The sequence below is a fragment of the Phyllostomus hastatus genome, unplaced genomic scaffold, assembly GCF_019186645.2.
Source record: "Phyllostomus hastatus isolate PE091 unplaced genomic scaffold, TTU_PhHast_1.1 phas_contig_305, whole genome shotgun sequence".
In the NCBI taxonomy this organism is placed as follows: Eukaryota; Metazoa; Chordata; class Mammalia; order Chiroptera; family Phyllostomidae; genus Phyllostomus; species Phyllostomus hastatus.
The window spans coordinates 73,012-92,934 of record NW_025333846.1 but is presented as its reverse complement, the minus strand read 5'-3'; the positions used below and the strand labels follow the sequence as shown (position 1 = coordinate 92,934).

General features: G+C 50.0%; 1 protein-coding gene and 1 pseudogene across 3 annotated transcripts; one reads left to right on the top strand and one right to left on the bottom strand.

The window, feature by feature from the left end:
• Positions 1–2,872: 2,872 nt before the first annotated feature.
• Positions 2,873–12,679, bottom strand: LOC123819337 (GTPase IMAP family member 6-like). Of its 3 annotated transcripts, XR_006785802.1 has the most exons (5): positions 11,585–12,672; positions 9,867–9,951; positions 5,652–7,614; positions 4,373–4,493; positions 3,696–3,821 (listed from the first exon to the last, which is right to left on the bottom strand). XR_006785802.1 is itself a non-coding variant. In XM_045839640.1 (4 exons), exons 1-4 carry the CDS (start codon positions 11,753–11,755, stop codon positions 3,661–3,663), a joined length of 1,071 nt encoding a protein of 356 aa, XP_045695596.1. In that variant the 5' UTR covers positions 11,756–12,679; the 3' UTR covers positions 2,873–3,660. The 3 variants fall into 3 exon arrangements, 2 of the variants coding, with proteins under 2 accessions (XP_045695596.1, XP_045695597.1); XM_045839640.1 differs by lacking the exon at positions 4,373–4,493 and having other exon boundaries at positions 2,873–3,821; positions 6,961–7,614; positions 11,585–12,679; XM_045839641.1 differs by lacking the exon at positions 4,373–4,493 and having other exon boundaries at positions 3,685–3,902; positions 6,961–7,614; positions 11,585–12,674.
• A 1,407-nt stretch (positions 12,680–14,086) lies between these two features.
• LOC123819331 lies at positions 14,087–19,605 on the top strand (annotated as a pseudogene).
• The last annotated feature ends 318 nt before the right edge of the window (positions 19,606–19,923 follow it).

The following is a 19,923-nucleotide window of genomic DNA, read 5'->3' as shown; positions in this document are numbered from 1 at the left end:
AGGAAGGAATCAAGGAGGACACAAACAAATGGAAACATATACCGTGTGCATGGATTGAAAGAATTAATATCATCAAAATGTCCATACTATCCAAAGCAATTTACACATTCAATGTAATTCCTATTAAAGTACCAATGGCATATTTCACAGACATAGTACAAACACTTCAAAAATTTATATGGAATCATAAACGACCCTGAATAGTTGCTGCAAATTTCGGAAAAAAAGAGTAAAGTAGGAGGGATTACAATACCCGACACTAAACTATACTACAAGGCCACTGTAATCAAAACAGCCTGGTACTGCCATAAAAACAGGCACATAGACCAATGGTACAGAACAGAGAGCCGAGAAATAAACCTAAGTCTCTATGGTCAATTAATATTTGACAAAGGACGCAGCAACATAAAATGGAATAAAAATAGCCCCTTCAACAAATGGTGCTGGGAGAACTGGACAGCCACATGCAAAAAAATGAAACTCGAGCACCAACTTACACCTTATACAAAAATAAATTCAAGGTGGATAAAAGACTTAAATATAAAATGTGACAGAATTAAAGTCCTAGAGGAGAACGTAGGTAGGAAAATCTCAGATATTTCACAAAGAAACTTTTTTACTGACCTGTCCCCTAGAGCAAGGGACATAAAGGAAAAAATAAACAAATGGGACTTCATCAAAATTAAAAGCTTCTGCACAGCTAAAGAAAACAGTATCAAAATTAAAAGAGAACCAACTGTATGGAAAAACATATTTGCCAGTGATACCTCAGACAAGGGTTTAATCTCCAAAATATATAAAGAAGTTACACGACTGCACTCTAAGAAGACAAGGAATCCAACTAAAAAGTTGGCAAAGGCCTTGAACAGACATTTCTCCAAGGAGGACATACAGAAAATCCAAAGACACATGAAACAATGTTCAACATTGCCAGCTATCAGAGAGAGGCAAATTAAAACCACAATGAGATACCACTTCACACCAGTCAGAATGGCCATCATAAACAAAGCAACAAACAACAAGTGCTGGAGAGGTTGTGGAGAAAAGGGGACCCTAGTGCACTGTTGGTGGGACTGCAGACTGGTACAACCACTATGGAAAGCAGTATGGAACTTCCTCAGAAAACTAAAAATGGATCTGCCTTTTGACCCTGTGATTCCTCTGCTGGGACTATACCCTAAGAACCTGAAACACCAATCCAAAAGAACCTATGCACCCAATGTTCATAGCAGCACAATTTAAAATAGCCAAGTGCTGGAAGCAACCAAGATGCACATCAGTGAATGAATGGATCAAAAAACTATGGTACATTTACACAACGGAATTCTATGCAGCAGAAAGAAAGAAGGAGCTCCTGCCTTTTGCAACAGCTTGGATGGAGCTGGAAAGCATTATGCTAAGTGAAACAAGCCAGGCAGTGAAAGACAAATACCATATGATCTCACCTTTAACAGGAACCTAAACAGCAAAACAAAGAAAGAAGCAAAATATAACCAAAGACACTGAAATAGAGGACAGGCTGACAGTGACCACAGGGGAGAGGGGAGGGAATTTCAGGGTCAGTGGGAAGGGTTCACGGGAACAAACTTAAAGGATACATGGTCAAAAACTAGGGGGAGGGTGGTAATGGGAGGGAAGTGGGGAGGGGTGGGAGGGGAGGCTGGATTGGGAGTAAAAAGGAGAAAACTGTACTTGAACAATGATTAAGATAAAATTTTTTAAAAATGAAAATCTGTCCATATTTCCTGCATATTTTCTGGTGCCCCTTCCTCCTAGAAATCATTCCCCAAAGTCAGAGCTACCAGCTTCTGTCCCTCAGGCTCTCAGGACTAGGGACGGCTAGAAAGTTCACTGTTCGCCATTGTTGGCCATTGTTGGCGATTTAATTGATTTCACAGGGGAGGGACATGTGTCCAATCTGTAAAACTCCAAAGAAGAATATACAGATGTTCCCTGTGACCTGAACTCTTTCTCAGACACACACAGAAGGAATACAGAAGACCAAAAGTCGGTGACCCAGGCTTGGTCTATTTGTCCCTAGTAACTGTTTCTCCTCCAGATTCTTTCTAGATTGGCAGATAATCTCCACCTGTGGTTCTTCTCCTAATTTTTGTCTTTAGGGTCACAGTGATCACTGTACCCAAGTGTCTAGTGAAGTTATCTCCTTGCATTTAGTAATCTATACAGATATGCTTATAGAATTCTTTCTTGATGAACATAAATTTGTTGAATTACATTTTTATGGAAGGACTCAGATTGTTCCTTATTAATGGCTCACTAAAGAACAAAGACCTGTCTGAAAAACAGATCTTCTAGAACTCAGCAAAGTGAAATGCCAGAAAAGATAAAAGACACAGATTCAACAGGAAAGAGAGCATTGTTTGGAACATTCAGATGGTCATGTAGAAGCTCTTTGACCAACCTCAACACAAGCATGTTGCTGAATAACCATTCCTCTCCTTTTCTTGGGAAGCCAACTGTTGCCACCGCACCTCCATCTCCCCGCACCCTGATGACTCCCTGCTGGGAGGCTGGTCTGCACACTGCTGCCCCACCCCCTGAATTGTTTGCTTACTCTTACTACAATAAAACTTTTCTATTCTCTTGAATCTGTGCAAAAATGGCAGTCTTTTACCATGGGAAAAAAAACACTGATATTTCTTCTAAGAGCACAGGGATGAATTTTACTTTTTGGTAAAATTACAAAATGATTATGGAGCTTGGCTTCTGTATACCCTAACAGATCTCCCCTCGTCCTGACCCCCTCTGTCAAAAACAACATTCTCCTTGGATTCATTCATTGTGTCTGGATTCATTCATTCAGGTTTGTATGGAAAGTACATGTAATCAAGGTTTCTGAGACCTTTGCAGATTTCCTGGTTACAAATGAGATCCCTTTATTGTATGGATAACAGTAGTGCAAATCTATCCCTTCTCTTCTGGGGACTCCTATCTGAGTAATTTCTATGAGTTCCCAAAGCACATTTCCATGTCTGGTAGTCACGTGCCCAAAGGGAACTTAGGTGGTCTGCCTGGGGAATGAACCAAGGGACCACAGTTCAGGTCAGGTCTGGTCACCACTGGCCAAAAGTGAGGGAGAACAGTCCGGTTCCTTTTTTTTTAAGTAAAAATAATAAGAAGAAGAAATGGATTCACATCCGGAAAGAGACCAACTGCTTTGCCTTTCTGAGGGGAGATGATTTATGAAGTGTCTCTCTCTGCTGGGTGGTAGGTTAAGCCCTTCCCCCTTCCAGATGGAAAACCATCAGCTTGGTGCAGTAATGCCTGGTGCTACTTGGGGTCACCCTTCCTGTGACTTCCAAAATCTCAGTGACAAAGCCAAAGGCTACAGAAAGCTCCATACGTGCTGTTGCTGTGGGGCCAGTGAGGGAACTGAATTGCAGGTCTGTGTGACTCAGACACGACGGACAGAGGACAGTGGCACATGACTGAGAGTGCAGAGGGAACCACCAGGGGGAGAGGAGCTCAAAGTTCTTCTAAGAGCAACAATCTTGGGACCATCTGTGCTGTGGACATGTTCCCCGAGCCAAGTTTCCCCATCTTTCACAAGGGTGGGGGAAGAAATCTTTGGTGAGGTCCTTGTACACACCAGGTGCTTGGTACAAAGTGGGGAGTAAAGAAACTAATACTTTGTCCCCATCACACCAGCATCAAACAGGTGTGAGGGCTGTTATGTCTTTGATGAGACGGAAACGTTTCCATAGGAAGGTCAGGTAGAAGGTAAATCTGCAGGTGGACTATCCAGCTGTTCTGAATCCTCTGTCCTACACCTGGCACCACAGTTGGTCCTGCTGTGTTCTCTGCATCACAGGGAAGAAGCGGGGGGATATTCCTCATCATCCCGTTGCCGATTGGTCCCCGTCAGGGTCTGCCCCTGCAACCTGAAGCAGATGCTCCCACCATGAGGGACTGGTGCCACTTAGCGATTCAATTTCTCATCTGACAGGTTGAAAAGATTTGATAATACCTGTACCACCATATTGAATCCCCCCCGCCAAGTTCACAACATTCTTCAAAGATTTGGGAATTCTTTAAGACTTATGATATTACTTGGCCAAGTGTCTTGTATCTCACTTCCCCTATAGCTCTAAAGAAAAATGCCTGAGAAGGCTTGGCAGGTGGCGGGGAGGGGCAGGGAGAGGGAGAGGTTGCCCAGAGGAAACAGAGGGAAGAGGGGGAAGAGGAGGCATAGGATGGAGACTCGTGTGGGCAGGGCTGGACCCCCAGATCCACCCCAAATCCTCTCTGTGAGCAGCATCAGTGTTTGTGGGTGTTTTCGGAGGGGCAACATCAGAGGGAGAAAGTGAAAAAGGTGAACAACCGGAGAAGAGGAATCTGAAATGATACCAACCCCAGGCATAATTGGTTTGGAAAGGTGAGAGAAGAATGGCAATCCCAGGTGCTCCCCTATGTCGTCCCCCTGACACGCACACTGTCCTGCTGCATCCTGGGGCACTGGATACCTTGGATCACTGAGAGGGAATATATTTTTATTTTTTTAAAGATTTTATTTATTTATTTTTAGAGGGGTGAAGGGACGGAGAAAAGAGAGGGAAACATCAATGTGTGGTTGCCTCTTGTGTGCCCCCTACTAGGGACCTGGCCTGCAACCCAGGCACAGGCCTTGACTGGGAATCCAACTGGCAACCCTCTGATTTTCAGGCCGGCCCTCAACCACTGAGCTGCACCAACAAGGGCTGAATGAATTAACCTACCAGGTAAACAATATACACTTAATTTATCAGGTTGTCCTAATGGAAATGCAAATGGTTTGAACTTTGACTCAGCAGCTCTGGGGTAACGAGACTGCTCACTTAGAAACACGATGACCTTGACTCCCCTGACCCTGAAGTACTGACTGTTTACCTGAACCTAGTGCAGGGGTGGGAGCCGATCCACCAGAATGCCGATAAGGTCCCATTCTGGATGTTACACCAGGGATTTTAATTTTCATGTAGAAGAATAACAAGGGAAATACAATAATGAGGAAATCAAAGCCATTGTGATCAAATCAATACTTTATGCACAAGGAGGAGAAAAGCAGGAGATGGAACAGAACTGAAGTCCTGATGTGGGTCTTCGGCAGCATGCAGACCTCACAGGGAATATGGCTGGGTTCCGTCCACGGACTGTGGATGGCTTATTGAGTAAATGGATCTGTCTCAGGTGCCCACAAAACTGGGTCCTTGTTCTGTCCTGAGATGCTTCTCTGAATCTTTCAGCCAATGAAACGCACTGGCTTTCTTGGTGCCCCCCATGTCTAGGGACAGTGGGAGTCCATGGCCTCTGCACTGGTAGACCAGGGGTCCTGATGGGGCCCCTGATGGCAGAGGATCTCTGAGGGGCAGGTGAGCACCCAGACAGACCTATGGCTGCCTCTGATTGCTGACTGTCCCCAAATGCTGTCACTCCACCTTATTTCCCACCCCTCTCTGAAGAAGGCAGCTAGAGACCCTCTGCCACATGGTGTGAAGAAGGGACAGAGAAGTCTCTCAGGGGACAGTTCTCTCGTTCCCAACTGTCCTGTTTCCATCCCTTGGTCAGACTCCCCAGGGAGCATCCTGAGCCTCAGAGAAGCTGAGGGGCATCTGAGGAGTGTCAGTCTCTTTGTGAGGTCACATGGCACTTACCAGTCAGAGGCCAGGGCCAACCACCATCCTGGTGTCTTCTGGTCCTAGTCCACCTCGCCTCCTATGGCCTTGTCCCCAGAAGCTGCCCTCCAGGAGGACCCCCTGTGGGGTGCAGAGTCCTCCCCATCCATCAGGCAGGTGCTTCCTATCGTGCTCACAGCCTCAGCTGCTCCCTTTGCAGCTTCCCTTTCTTCCCTGCACCCCTCTATCCGACACCACAGATACCTCACAGAGGACCCCACTACACACCCAGACACTGACCCCATGCCCCCTCTCTCCCCACTGTCCAGTAAGAATAGAAGGGTTGCAGGTAAGGCTGAGATAGGGTGGAGAACCACCTTTAGTTTCTAACATCAGGAGGCAGATATGATGAAAAGGGACCCTAATCATAGCATCCCTAATCTAGTCTGCTTTAGGGAAGTCTCTTCCTCTATCCAAGGCCCCTTGGCACCTCCTGGGGCCTCATGTCCTATAGGAGGTCTCAGGCCACCATCCCAACCAGGCCCTGCTCTTTGGACCCCTCAGCCCCACTTGGCTCATCACTCCCACCAGCAGTCCCCACAAGGCCCATTTACTGTGGTTCAATGGCTGCCTTCAGGGGTTAGTGGATGGGCTGCCCCTCGGGCCAAGTCTCTCTTTCCCCTTGCTCCTCCTGCCCCACCCAGCAGCTGCCCCTCCCCACCTGCTACAGAACCACGGCTCTGTCCTGACCCACCACACACTCAGGTGCCTTCAAGTCATTATGCTGCCCCCTCTGTGGGTGAGGACACAGCCCAAGATTGGACAGTCCCCTGGTCAATGGCACACACTGATTTGCTGTCATTGGTAAGGAGTCACTCCAGTGACCAGAAAGCAGTGGGGGTGACACGGAAGAGTGAGGAGACCCGGCCCTCAGGGAGCTTTGTTTCACTCGAGGAGAGAGAAGAATTTCAACAAATGTGATGCCATCGTTCTGTGCGGTCCGTGTGAGACAGCGGGCTGCAGGGGGGAAGGGAGGGTGCACACGGGCTCCGAGAGCGAGATGAAGGACCGGGATGGGAGCTGGGACTCAGCAGACTCTGCCCTGGAGACCCAAGGGGTCTGGGAGCCATGGGATGCAAAGAGAGGCGACAGGCTCTGAGGTGGACAAAGGGTTGGGGAGGCTCCCAGGAAATGGCTGTCCCCACTGGAGTCAGCACACAGTCAGATGGTGCCCCTTTCGGAGACGTCTGCGGATTTTCTCAGGTGCCCTGGATTCTGTCCAGCCAGTCCAGCCAGGACTCTGCAGTGGCTGCTTCCTCAGAGCCTCACTCTGAACCCTCTGCCTTACCTGCCCTTCTCAGCACAGAATGCGGGGCTGGCAACACCTCCTTGCTGTAAGGACGGCCTTCATGTTCCCACAGGATCACCTCGATGGTCTCCATGAGCTCCGTCAGCTGGGCCTCCAGCCCCGCACGATCTGCCCTGTTGTTGAAGCCACAGTGGCGCCTCGCACAAACCACGTCCAGGTCTGCGAGCTCCTGGTTGTCGGTGTCCCGCAGATACTCGTCCAGGGAGCTGCCCCCGAGGTCCTCCTTGTGAGTGAATACCAGGATCGTGCAGGCCAGGACACCCAACCCAAAGACCTCCTGGAGGCGCCTGACCACCTCCTGGTCCTCCTTTGTGAAGCGGCCCAGCTGTGTCACCAGCAGCACTGCATGTGGCCCAGGGGTGCAGCAGGCGACAGCTGCCCAGGGGCCCTGAGCTGCCCCTTCCCGTGAAACCCGAGAAGACAGAATATCGGGGGTGTCGGTCACCTCAAGCTCCTTCCCGGCCCAGTCTCGGCAGTCATGCTGGAAGGTCACGGTCACAGGTCTGGCGCTGAGCTTGGATTTGAAGGCTTCCCTGCCCAGGATGCTGTTTCCTGTGGCGCTTTTCCCACTTCCACTTTTCCCCACCAGCAGGAGCCTCAGCCTCTTTGGGATCTTTTCCTTCTCCCGCAGATCTAGAAGCATCCAGACAAAGCAGGGGGGTGGGAGTTATAGCCCATGAACCCCATTTGGCCTCCTCAGAGTCTTCAGCCCTGGATGCTCATGGCCCCAGGGGCTGGCTCTGCTGGAAGGAGGGACAAGAGTGACATCTGTACAGGAGACCTGCTCTGGGTCCATGCTCCTTTTTTAAAAATTGTTTTATGGTGGAAAATATACACAAATATTTGAAATCCCTGCTGTCACTGGGTTTTGGTGTGCAATTCAGTGGCACTGTGCACCTTCACATTGCTGTGTGGTCGTCACTCCTATGCATCTCTTGAATTTTTTGTCACCCCCAACTGAAACTCTGTCCCCATGAAACGGCAACTCCTCATTCCTCCCTCCCCCCGAGCCCCGGCTCACTGCCAGCCTACTTCCTATCTCTGTGGCCTGTGCTCTTCTGCTCTCCTAGGGGCCTCAGAGACCTGGGTCCCTGCACTTTGACCTTCTGTGTTGGGTTCCCTTCACTCAGCATCACAGTGGTGTCAAGGCTTATCCACCCTGAAGCCTGGTCAGAATTCCCTGTTTGTGCAAGGCCAGATGCTATCACACGGCATGGATGGACTACACTGTGTTTACTCTCACATGTGGGCATGAGCCGTTTGCACTTTTTCCTACTGTGAATGACGCTGCTGCGCACCTTAGTGGACCAATGCCAGTCCAAGTTCCTGATTGGGTTCTACGGGGCACATACCCAGACAGAATGCAATTGCTGGATAATGTGGCAGAATACCACGTTTTTGTGTTTAGGTTTAAAACATCTTCTCAGGGTCACGTCTTCTCACCAGGATAGAATCAGACCACCATGAATAGGGGACCCTGGGCTTTCCTGGGTGTCCCTGATGATGAGGGCAGAGGTGTGGCCTCTGTGTCTGTGTCTTGTCCCCGAGTGTCTGACCCCATCACTTCCCTCCACTTTTCCACATTGACTGTGGGGAGGGTGGTGCCTTTCAGCCAGACCCCGGACTCCACTGCACAGAGGCTCCCCAGGGGCACATTCCTGGGCTCCATCCTGGACATCTGGGCTGGATGTTCCCACCCAGCTGCATACAGGACAGGGGCAAAGAGGAGACATGGACATGCCAGCCTGACATTGAAAACCTGATGTGAGGGTTTCACAAGTGACTGGGGTCTGAGGCTGGGAAGAGAATTCCTTCCCCGGCCTTTCAGCTCATCCCCGGAGCAACAGACAGGTGCCCAGTGACCCTCTGGTCCCCACGTCTGCTCCATAGTGAAGACATTGGTGTGTCTCAGTGACAGAGCCTAGCTGCCTAAGGCATGCCTGAAGTCCTTGGCTGGTGGACCCAGCAACCAACTCTGCTTGAGGATGCTGATTCCTCCAGCTCCCCCCACATAGCTTTGAGAGCAATGTGGGTGAATCGGGGATGGGAGGTGTCAAAGAAGCAGGGAATGCAGAGTGCTCATCCCTGCCGTCCCCGCTGGTCTAGAGCCGGACCAAGACAGGAACTCCCACCTGGGCAGGTAGGAGCCAGTCTATGCCGAGCACACCAATCAGACTACAGAGAGGATTCTAAAAGTAATATTGAACCTCAATTGCCATGAAAACGTCCCAATCAAGTGTTAGTTCTTGTATCAGTAATTTACCCATGCAGTGTATTAATAGGGTTTTCTCCCAATGACTCAGGCCATTGAAGTTCATACACTAAATAAATCATTAGTGTCAAATACGTAATGAATCACAGATAAATTCTTCTGGCCAGGAACATGGACACATTGCCAGCACTCCCTAATTCTGTCTCCCCCGGTTAGATGATGAGGTCAAACCCATGACTCTCAAGCCCCTGACCCCAATGCAAAAGCTTTGAGGGGAAGAGCCCTGGGGAAGGGCCAGCCCAGCCCTGAGGCAGCCCCTCACTCAGTCCTTCAGTGGTGCTGGGCGGCCCTGCTGACCCTCAGCGCCCCCCACCAGAGTCAGCCCATTGCCCAGTGGGCTCGGTGGGCTGCAAGCCTCTGCCATGGGGAGTAGTCTTCGCACACTCACCTTCCCAAGGGCGTGGCTGGAGCCATCGGTTGCCCCCTCTCTCCCACTGTGCTACTCTGGGTCTTTCCCTCTTATTTGAAGGGGTAGGCAAGGCCCCACCCAAGGGCTCTGTGCAGGGTGAAGCCCAGCTGGTTGCACTCCGCTGCCTCCTCAAGTGCACCCGTGTACACCCACGTCCCTGTGCACTCCTCCCTCAGGGCCACCTATGCTGCAAGGCTGTGGTACCTGCTGACATGTCTTGGGTAGGACGCTGGGACGGCGCTCCTGCGGAGCTGTCCCAGAGAATCAGCTCGTATTCTTCATCCTCCACCTGGAGAAACAACATGCCTGTCTTAGTTTCAACTGTGCCTCACAAGACAGCTGGCTTTGCCTTTCTCCTGCCAGAAGGAAGTGTTTGCATTGCTCTGGGGGGATGGACTGAGAGAGGAGGGGGAGGAAGGTCTGAGACACGTTCTACCTCCTTCAGGGACACTGTTTCTCTCTCTTGGCTCCTCGGTTCCCATCGTCAGTCTACATGATTTCATGGAGAAGGAGCCATCAGCCTGTGGCCTAAGGCACAATGGCGCTGGGGTGGACACAGGGTACTGGGACTCCCTGTGAGGAAGGGAAAGAGCAGAGATGCAGAAGCAGGTCTGATGGTCGGTTCCAGGAGTGGTGGGAGGGTAAGCGGCCAGACTGGAAGTGTGAGCAGGAAGCTGTGGTGCAGGGCTGCCTGGGAGCAGTTCCTGGTGCCCGGATGATCCCTGAGGACAGCCTGGCCGAGAGGGTGGGCGAGGGCTCAGAGGTGGGTGGCCAGGTGCTGTGGTGAGGAGGCCCGTTTCCCTGGCACAGGAACTTGACGGTGTGGGGACAGTCCTGCTGGGAGCCAGGGGACCTCAGTGCCCAGCTTCATGGCCATCTGTTAGCATGGTCACACTGCCTGGGCCTCAGAGTCCCCGCAGTGTGAAATCTGGGCCTCAACTACACGTCCCTGTGGTCCCTGTGGCATCCCAACCCACTTCACGACATTTTCTAGAGCACGTCCCAGTCTTTGCAGAGAGGGCCCTGTCACCTGCCAGGACCTGACGTCACCCTTCTGGGGCGAGAGCAGTGCACCTGCCACCTCCCGCACCACCTCACAGACCGACATGGTTCCCTGTCTCAGCAGCCCATCCCGCTGCATCTGCTCTCTCTCCCCTGTGGGCTGGGGACGGGAAGTACGCAGCCCAGGACTTGTCTGCCGGGACACACAGGACACAGGGAAACACTCACAGTCAGGGAGTGTCTCCAGGTGAAGGCCCCGAGTGTGAGGACACCTGTCCCTCAGAGCCTCCACAGATCCTGCCCTCAACGGTGCCTGGCACCTCTGCCCCCTTCCACTTTGTCTCCATCAGAGAACGAGGAGCAGGCGGGTCCCCCTGCTGCTCCTCAGGAAGAAAGTGGACCTCACGGAAGCATCTTCCCCACGACTAGACTAACCGGGGTTTGAGGCAGGACACGGAACGCACAGAATCCTCTTCTCCTCTTAGTCACAGCCCCTTGTAACAACGTTCCTCAAAGACACACACAGACTAGAGACACTCACACCAAAAGCAACACACTCTCATAAACACAACACAGACCACTCCCACAATGCACTCCCCATAGAACACCCATCTACTCACAAACATACCGACACACAAACACACACATTCACACCACACAAGCACACACACAAATGTAACACACAAACACAATGTCCACACACATATACACTCACCAACACAGCACACACACAAACATCCATACACAACTCATATGCAGACATAACACACAAAAACACACACACATTCACACCTACACCCTCAAACATACAAATATAACACATGCAGAACTACACCACAGACTCACAAATACAACAGGTACACAACATATACACACAACCACAACACACACAGACACACTCACCACATGTTTGGACTTACCACCTCGCTGGCCACTGGACCAGAGGAAGAGCCTGGACTCCTGACCCCCGGGACCAAGTGCTCTGACGAGTTGTCCATTTCTCCGTTTGGGGCCGACTCTCTAGGCTTCTGGGGGCCGTGGCCGGAGGAATTTAAGGCAGCCTCACTGGCATTTGAACGAAATTGGAACATTGCTTATATTTTTCAGGAAAATGTGACGGAACGTTCGCTGAGCTGCAGAGCTGCGCTGGAAGGAGCCGCTGTCTGCTGTGAGGGGGAACAGGAAGGGGACGCGGAGCCCCGGGGCCAGGCCTGCCTGAGTCGGATGCGTGCAGTACCGTGTGCGTGTGGTCTGCGGCCTCAGTGATGTGAACAGGAAAAACAAGGGCAGGAGAACATTATTACTTTCATTCTGAACCAGCTTAACCAGAACTCAGAGGCTTAAAAAAGGCAGCAGGCCCTTCCGAAAACTGTGTGCTAGGGGGATGGCTTTTTACTGATTTCTCTTTTTGAGAACGGGGGATTCACACAGCTATCTCTGCCTTCCCTATCGTGACAGAAAGTCCTTATCCCTTTTCTTCCCCTGACTCATCCTTCCTTTGAATGTTTTCTCTCAGAACAAGGCCTTGGACTGGAACTGGAACATCGGCTCTCTGAGTCCTGAGCCGGATGTCTTCAGGTGGGAGCTACAGCGCCGTCTCCTGGGTCTCCGGCTTGCTGACTGCAGATCTCAGGACGTTTGCTCCAGGATCACACGAGCCAGCTGCTTATGATGAACCATGCGAGCACACTCACTGTCATAAATAAGTGTTCCTTATAATAAACACATCTTTCCGTACACACATATGTGGGTGTGCACATTCACACACATCCTGTGTCTGACAATTCCAAATCTGTGACATAGCTGAGCGGCCCTAATGCTGGCTTCGCGTTGTCGAACTGTGTCTTTTGCTGCCTGTTAGAGTGAGCGTGACCTTGGGTTCAAATCCCACTCTCAGTGGGCCTATGCCCCTGAGCTGTGTCACGGTGGTTGTTTTTTGTTTTTAACTTTCCCATCCTCATGCCCCCTTTAGCTGACACAGGCCAAACACAGTCACTTCTCAGCGTTTCCTCCTCATGTTATCACAGCGTCTTTCCTCCATGTGCTCTGGCCTTGATGACCCCCCTTCAGTTACTTGAATGCTTCCTCCCATCCTTTTCCTCTGGAACTTCTGGAAAGAATGGAACGCATTACTCATGGGTCTCTGGCAGTGCTGGTGAGAGCACACTTACTGCACTGCACGTAAACATCCTATACACCGGGTTTTCACTGTGCCTCTTCCGTGTTCATATACTAAAGTACTTACTGTGCGGCTTCAAGCCCCCAGTGGGCCCGTCCGCAGTTACTATGTGTTACTGACTCTCTTCCCTGGGCCGCACTTCACACCCCCGTGGCTGCTCTGTGTCCGCCAGCCTGTGCTTCTCCATCCTCCCCTTCCTCACCCAACTCCCAGCCCTCTTCCCTGCTGGCGGCCCTCAGTGTGTTCTCTGTTTCTGTGAGTCTGTTTGCATTTTGTTTGCTTATTTTGCTCATAGATTCAACTAGGAGTAAAATTATATGGTATTTGTCTTTCTCTGTCTGACTCATTTCACTTAGCATGATACTGTTTAGGTTCGTTCATGTCGCCCAGTGTTTTTATGGCTGAGTAGAATTCCACTGTGTATATCAATATACACAGTTGGGTTTTGTCAACTATACCTCAATAAAGCCAGAAGATAAAATAGCTGAAAATATTTGAAAATGAAAATGAAAATAATATAGCCTAAAGTTGTTAGGGGAATGATATACGTTATATGTCCACATCATAAAATATGTATATTAGCTGGGTTATAGTCACACACGGACAGTATATAGCAGCGAGAATGCCCAGTTTATTGCTACATATTATCATATGGACACAACTAAAAACATCATGATAAACCAAAAAAAGCCAGATTCAAAAGACTACATAGTGCATGAGTCCATTTATGTGGACGAAGAGAGCCAGGATGAACCTATTCTGCTAGATGTCCAGCCTGAGGTAGCCCGGCAGGGCCAGGGGGATGTTGGGGGTGATGCCGGGATGCTAATGGTGCTCTGCTTCTTCCTCTGCATGCTGATACTCAGCCGTGTTCAGGCTGTGACAATTCTGAGAGCTGCAAAGTCAAACATACCCTTTCTTCCATGTAAATTATACTTCAGCAAAAACTTAAAACTGAAAAAAAAAAAAGGGAGGAAACACACCAGCACAAAAACAGAAACAAAAGTACATGGAGAAGAAAACTCTATCATAAAGATCTCAGAAAGTTCCTTCTCCCTATACTGAGAACTCTCATTCAATGGAGATTTTTTTAAACCCCCTGCGATGTTTTTCTTGTATACTAGAGAGGAAAGGGGGTACTAAAACACAGGTGTAAGTGCACCTGTAAGTATAGCCAGCTTCCAGAAAGACTAAAACAACCGCATACAATAGCACTAAGAAATTCCCTCAAGGTCTGCTAAGCATGATGCTGAGCCAGGGCCCCTCATCCCCGGTGCCCCCTGGGCCCCCCTCTGAGCCCAGGGAGGAAGACGAGACTCTGCGTGCCATGGGTGTGATGGTCCCGAGATGAAGGTGTATGTGCGTGAAATCCGTCTGAGCGTGTGGTTGGGACCCAAAGCCGTGGGCGGACAGTGAAGGAAGCAGGGTCGGACAGGAGGAGACCCGGGCTGTGAGGACTCACAAAGGGCTTTAGCCACGCTCACAGGAGCCGAAGCTCCGCTGTCCCCACGTGGGGTAAGAGGTCAGGCCTTTGTCAGTCCTAAGAGTGGTCATAACCGTGAGCTGCCCTGAGAGTGGGGGGCATTCTGGGGGAGGTGACTCTCTTCAGCTGAAAGTACTCTTGAGGGGACTTCTCTCACTCTCAGCCTACCATTGAGAGGAGGGGTCGGTGGTGAGCCGTCAACCATCAGCACCCCAGTCAGCCGGGAGACCTGGGGCTTCGGCCCTGCAATGGTCCCCTGAGTCATGGAAACCAGTAACCACAGCTACTTGGCAGACTGGATGTGCACTAGACCAGTGGTTCTCACAGCAGGGAGGGTCTGGGGGCGGGAGGAAGGGTCCAAGTTAGCAAGACAGCAACTGATCAATCTGCACTTTCAACAGATGGTTTTTCAAGTCTGGGAACTGGTAACTGGTAGCAAATAAGACCTGCAGAGTACATCTATTTTTTAAATTATTTTAATTAATTTATTTTTATTATCCTCACCCAAGGACACTCCTTCATTGCTTCCAGAGAGAGAGGAAGGTGGAGGAAGGGAGAGAGAGAAACATGGAGTGAGAGAGAAGCATTGATCGGATCTCTCCTGAGTAGGGGGTCATAACCTCAGCTTCTGCCCTGACCCAGCTCGAACCCACAAGCCTTCTGCTACAGGAAGACACTCCAACCCCATGAGCCACACTAGCCAGGGCTGGAGCTCTTGTCTTTTACAAGATGCTGCCCGTCTGAGAGTAGGGGGCCATGATTCCACCAGAGGAACCTTCCAGCCAGTACCTGGTGTTTGAGGACCTGAATGTCTGACTGTTTGCTCGAACTGCTCAGGTGTGTGTTCAGCCCCGCTGCCCTCCTTCTCCGTCTTCCCGTGGGTGTGTTCCTCGTCCACCCACTGTCTTGGTGGAAAACCTTCACTCCCAAGAGAGGAATGGCATCTTAGGGGCAGTGGGCTGCAGGGGCCTATTTGGGCAGAGGGGCTTTGGGTCCCTTCAGATCACACCAGATGAGAAGGTCCCTGCCCTCTTAGGGGACAGAGCTGCCACCACAGCAGCCCCCAGTCTTGCGGTTTCCTGTCACAGGCTGAACCAGAAACCCTTGTTCCTCAGCCTTGGCCAGAACACCCAAACCCAGCTCTTTTTAAGACACTGCTGAACCCTGAGAGAACGAGAAGCAAAAACCACCTCGAAGTGCACGGCCCAGGCCCTCTGCAGCTCACTGTGGCCATAGTCACAGTTGTTCCATTTCTGTGCACTAAGGGGTTGGTGGGGGTGGGGGCGGAGGTGGGGAGGAAGGTCAGCGAGGAGGACCCCAGAAAAGGGGCATGGACAGGATGCTGCCAGGAAGAGCTGAGACGGGGACGCAGATCCTGCTCCGTCCTCTTTCCCAGGCTCACAGGCAACACACTGGTTTTTACAGTCTGTGCAGCTACATTTCCTAGAGCAGATTTTCAATTCAAACAGTGCATTCTGGGTAAAGTAGTTTGTGACAGATATTAAAATCCGGGGAGTTGGAATGTTGAGGGCTACCTTAGCTCAAACATCCTCTGAATTTTTAGTGATTCAGAAATACAATGGTGTGGTGAAAACTGCTTCACAGGGCAAAACTCTGCTCGGGCCCAAAGGAGGCCACTGCCCTGTCAACCCACCAGTGAAAATCTCCCCATCCCGGGGGCTAGGATTTTTCGGTGTTAAGTCAATCTCTTCCTTTTCCTTTGCATTTTCTCATGTTTGTTTTAGCCTGTGCACCCTCTCCTTAAACAGACACAATGTTTTGTGCCAACTTATTAAAAATCGTATACTTGATAACTTCACTGTCCAATATGGCAGCCACTAGCCACATGAAGCCATTGAATGATATGAATTAAAGTCAAATAAAATCTGAAATGTATTGTCTCCATCACACCAGCCACATTTCAAGGGCTCAGGAGTGACATCTGGTCAGTGGCTGGCTACTATGCTGGACAATGCAGATATTCAAAATTCTGTCATCACACAGTATTCTGTTCAACATTACTGCTTTATAAATAAACCTTCTACACAAAACCATTGTCAGATGAATCTTAATATATCTTCTCAGGAAATCTGCTGTGTATCTTTCATTGGGGATGGAGGCCTTGACCCATTTTCCAGCACGGCTTTGACCACGAGATACAATGACTGGTAAACACCATAGGGGCATGTGAACCGCTCCCCGTCACCCAGCCACGGTGTTCCTTCCTCCCCTCCTCCTCACTTCTTAGCCTTCACCCAGGACTGCAGTCACCTCACTCACTAGAAGAGCCAAGACACAGAGAAATGCTCCCTGTAATGGTCACAGGCCAGTGTTCAGAAGGGCAGGAGTGGAGAGACTTGGCCAAGAAGAAATTTCATCCAGGAGATCTTTGTTTTTTGTAGTGGTGACTTAGTTATTCATTTTTATCCTCACCTGATTAGAGACAGGAGAAGAGAGGGAGAGAGAGGGGGAGAGAAACATCAGTTGCCTCTCGTGCATGCCCCGACCGGGACAAAATCTACAACCTCAGCACGTGCCCTGACCCCGACTGGGAATCAAACCCGTGACCGGTGGTGACCTGGGACCTTTCGATTTACTGGATGATGCTCCAACCAACTGAACCACACCAGCCAGGGCCATCAGAGAGATCTTTAAACCTCTGCTGGGACTTCTCTTCGGGTGGCCCAACGATGAAGCAAAAAAGTAATGTTTGTGTCTCTAAACCCAGAGGAATGATATGAAACAAAAGGACCTTCTCCTCCAGCTGCTGGGGGTGCCACCAGCTCTCAGCCCAGTCTGGCCATTGGCTTCTGCCAAGGAAGGAGACTTATGCAGGTCAAGTGTCCTTCCTGGGGGAGACTGACATCTGCAAACTGGTCCCTGGGATTATGAAGCCCCTTCCCTTCCCACTGAGCGTCCACTCAAACTTGAACGTTCTAGGTGGAGCGGGGTCTGCGTTGGCTGCATCGCAGTTGGACTGACCCCTGCAGCGCCCTGGGCTCCTTCCCGCGCCGCCCCGGGACGGCTCCCCAGTGACGCCCCTGCTCAGGAAATCAGGTGAGCCCACACGTGCAAAAAAAGTTCTGCAGTGTTGATTGCTGGTTCCCAGTTATGCTCTAAACCGTTTAAGAACAAATTCATCCTATTTTAAGGGAAACGATTTAGAATAAAAGCCTTTGGCTTAAGTGAAGCCACTTTACAGGAACTGTAAACTGTATACAATTTAGTTTACACATCGCTGGCAAAGAGAAGGTCCTTAGCATGAAGCCAATAAAGAGCTCTCACCGGGAAGACCTTGGGTGTTAATGCGTGGCCTGCGTTTTCTGTGCCTTGTTACTTCAGATATGCTGCCAGATTTAAACAAGAGACTCACAGCGTGACTTCAGACAAGTGACTTGATTTCTCTGTAACACACAGAGAGTAACTCTCCACGTATCTTGTCAGCTGCGTGTAAAGAAAGGAGGCACGGCTGTGAGCGTGCTCCAGGACTGCGAGGGTCTTTCCGGATTCGGTACTGGAACGTAGTAACAGGCTGCTGTCGCTGCTCCAGCGGTGTCTGGTCTCCCTGTCCCTCGGGAGCTGCAATGGAACACACAAACGCAGTCAGTCGGGTAAGAAAGCGACTCCAGGTGCACATACTTGTCTTGCCATCTCCTGTGCCCATGTTCTACAGAAACATCCTGTCCTCTCTAAGCAGAATGTAAGCTACCAGCTGTTTAATCATTGTGGAGAATGGTTTTGCACTGCTCGTCACATTTCCCCCAGTCTAGTCATCTCACTGGTGGAGCCCCCTCCCGGGCCTTGGAGCAGAGTTGGGGTGGTTAGCCCCACCGGAGGTGGGACCCACAGTTTGGCTCCACATCGCTGACCCTCAGGACACTGATCTTTCAGAGGGCCGGAATGGAGATTCGGGCAAACTTTGCAAGACGAATCTGTTTCTAAATCCATCTCATCCCCACCCCAAGTAGGTTTTTCTAGGACCCAACATGGCAATATACTGGAGTCCTACAGAAATCCAGATATTTAAAAACCACGGTGGAAGCAAGGGGGAAAGGTGGGTTTGGCTGAGGTGAGAGAGGGAGTGGTTGGAGGAAAATGCAGACAACTGTAATTGAACAACAATAAAATAAGTATTTTTAAATGACTAATTTATTTTATTTGATAATGGAGTTAGCCTCTCTTTCGTAAATGTAATATATTGTGAGAGTGTCTTTTGCATATGTGAGAATAACTCCTTATCACTAAAAACATCCCATTGGCATGGCCAATGTAGTAATAACGTGGTAAACTGGCTCTTAGCAGGACCACACATGAAGAGCCAACACAGCAGAGGATCAGAGCTGAGAATCGTGCTGGTGGGCAAACAGGGACGGGCAGAAGTGCCACAGGGGACAGCACCCTGGGGAAGCAAGCGTTTGAGCCCCAGCTGCCCTCCCAGACCTTTGCTCAGACCTGCAGGGAGAGTGCAGGATGCTGGAGTGATAAAGCACTGGTCGTCATGGGAACACCGGATCTGTGTTCAGGGAAGGACCGCTCCGATCCCCTGCACAGAGAGGTGCAGAAGTGCTACCTGCTCTCGGGCCCAGGCCCCCACGCACTCCTCCTGGTGATGCAGCTGTACCGCCTCACTGCCCAGGACCAGCAGGCTGCACAAAGGGTGAAGGCGGTATTTGGAGAGGGTGTCATGAGACACACATTGTCCTCTTCAGCCACAAGGAGGACCTCGAGGGAGGCTCCTAGATGGAGCACATCCACCACTTGGGAAATAAAGCCCTGGGCAGGCTGGTGGCTGCGTGTGGGGGACAACCATATGCCTTTAATAAGGGAGCCAAAGGGAGTGATACGGAAGACCAAGAGAAGTTGATGGACTTGATGGAGGGCCTGGTGGTAGAGAGAAATGGGAGAGCTGTACCAATGAGCTGTACAGCCTAGAGACAGGGCTGGAATGTGGACATGAGTGATCAGAGGAAAAATTGGAGGGCTTCAAAGGGAGTGTTGTAAAGTACATGGAAAAGCAGAGATGAGGCACAACCATGGCCAAAGGCAATTGCCTGAAAAGATCCCTAATCCAAATGTGAGTGTGTGTTCTAGTTTGTATTCAGTTATCTGTCCGATTGCTACCTCAGTTATTTTGTGTATTGCTCAAAATATGAAAACGTTTTTACTATTTACTCTGTAGTATGTGCCATTTGTTCTGTAGACTATTGTTAATTATACTCAGAAAATTAGTGACAATTCCTGGGAAGACCATTGGTTTGGAATGCAAGACTCCCAGGTGACAGTTATTGATCAGTAATTGTTATCATTGTCACAGAGTGAGGGAAGCCCAGTGCCTCCTCTATAAAATGCGGTGCCAGATATCAGTGAATGGTTGAGATTTGGTGAATTTTTTAAATCTTTTCATCACTCAATTTATCAATGAACCAAATTATTTTAAAAATGGCTGTTTGTTTTGAAATATAATTCCCAAACCTTTTGAAAGCTTAAGCATAAAATTCCTCCTGTTTGCAAATGTCTAAAGCCAGTTTCACATTCCTGGGAACTCCTTTTTCTTGGAAACACTATGATTTCCACTGAATGTAATAAAGATAATGACA